The sequence below is a fragment of the Lucilia sericata genome, unplaced genomic scaffold, assembly GCF_015586225.1.
Source record: "Lucilia sericata isolate MDLA Ls3-8-SP2 unplaced genomic scaffold, ASM1558622v1 Contig000608F_arrow, whole genome shotgun sequence".
In the NCBI taxonomy this organism is placed as follows: domain Eukaryota; kingdom Metazoa; phylum Arthropoda; class Insecta; order Diptera; family Calliphoridae; genus Lucilia; species Lucilia sericata.
In genome coordinates, this window is record NW_023994615.1 from 3,246 (window position 1) to 5,000 (window position 1,755).

Sequence of the window (1,755 nt, forward strand, 5' to 3'; positions counted from 1 at the left end):
GTCTAGTCTATAGTCTAGTCTATAGTCTAGTCTATGTCTAGTCTATAGTCTAGTCTATAGTTATAGTCTATAGTCTAGTCTATAGTCTAGTCTATAGTCTAGTCTATAGTCTAGTCTATAGTCTAGTCTATAGTCTAGTCTATTAGTCTAGTCTATAGTCTAGTCCTATGTCTAGTCTATAGTCTAGTCTATAGTCTAGTCTATAGTCTAGTCTATAGTCTAGTCTATAGTCTATCTATGTCAGTCTATAGTCTAGTTATAGTCTAGTCTATAGTCTATCTGGCTCCTTTTAATAGACCCAAATTAAAGCCCTGAGGATCTCATCCTATCTAGTATATAATCTTAATCTATAGTATTTCACAAACTAATTCTCGAATTGAATTTTCTGCTTTTCCGCACATTTCTCCTGCAGATACCAAGATCTTTCTCATTCTTCCATAAATAAATCACACTATCAGCCGATATGGTCCATTTGTCTGGGAGAAGGTATACTAGATATGAATGTGGTACAAAGCAAAAGGTAGGTAGTCTTGAAAAATTATTCTATATAACAAATTGAAATGGGTTCTAAATTAATTATGGCTTTTAAACAAATTACTGCAGTGAATATGCTTCGATTATGATATTGGGCGAAAGAAATTTTATATGTGTAACGGATAGCGGAAAAATGGAATTCATTTTAAAATTGGACTATGCACCGAAATGTTTTCATACTTTTGTAGTGGGTTACTATTGGGGTAAGTTATTCTAGGTTATTTACACTTTGTATCTTTTAATTAATCAATTTTATATTTGTAGAACCCACTGCCCGCCTGGTAACCATTATAGTTTCTGAATCTTCTAAAGTTTTTATCTACGAAAATGCCAGCATTATGTGGGCGGCTCAATTTAAGCATGAATCTCCTGTGGCTATACAAAGATCTAATTTAATGGGTTTACCAGGAGCTATAGTTACTTTAGGTTCTACCGGCAAATTGAGAATAGGTTATTTGGGTTCTGATCCCTACATATTTCAAGTGCCGCCCTTAAATACGCAAGAGTTAACATTTCAACAGGCTTTTGAAGAATTCACACAACTGGAACAGGAAATTAAAGAAGCCACCGATATACAAGATATGGAAATTATAAATAAAAAATCCTATGAAGATGTTCAATTGAAATTTACAATAGATACTTCGACTAAAGATGATGCTGATGCCATACTATTGGACATACCAGCTAATGTGGCCTTAAAAGAATTGCCTGTTTGTTCGGGTCTACTAAAGTGGCATACAAATATAGATCTTTCTGAATTACAAGTTGTATTTAATCTTCCCGATGGTATTAAATGTTCTCAAGATGCTCTAACTTTTACAGAAATCAAGGCTGATACTACCGAACAAATGGAATTGGATTTTTATATAGCTGATCTATTACATTTACCTACGGCCCGGATAGAAGCGGTAGTATCGTATATATCGCTGAGAGGTATACCCCGAGCCATACATCAGTATGCTTATCTGCCTTTAAATATGTTTTTCAAAACGAAACAACCTCAAAAGGCGGCCGGTATAAAATTGACTTTTACTATCAATTGCAAGGAGGGTAATAAGAAATTAACCGATTTCTTTCCGGAATTTTTAAGTTGGGAATCAGATGTTCAGGCTCTAGGTTTGCTGCTGCTTACAACGGCCGATGAGAGTCAGGAAGAAATTATTACTATAGTGGCGGCCAAGAACTCAAATCGTATAAGGTGGGTTTAGAGTTTTCACTGCA

At 34.9% G+C, this 1,755-nt stretch overlaps 1 protein-coding gene across 1 annotated transcript in view; it reads left to right on the forward strand.

The window, feature by feature from the left end:
* The first annotated feature begins 418 nt into the window (after positions 1 to 418).
* Positions 419 to 1,755, forward strand: part of LOC119606624 (protein PTHB1) — a 2,759-nt gene continuing 1,422 nt past the window's right edge. The window contains exons 1-3 of the mRNA XM_037960196.1: positions 419 to 520; positions 604 to 737; positions 799 to 1,732. Coding sequence (XP_037816124.1) covers positions 498 to 520; positions 604 to 737; positions 799 to 1,732 — 1,091 coding nt within the window. The 5' untranslated portion in view covers positions 419 to 497. The remainder of the gene's footprint in view (positions 521 to 603; positions 738 to 798; positions 1,733 to 1,755) is intronic.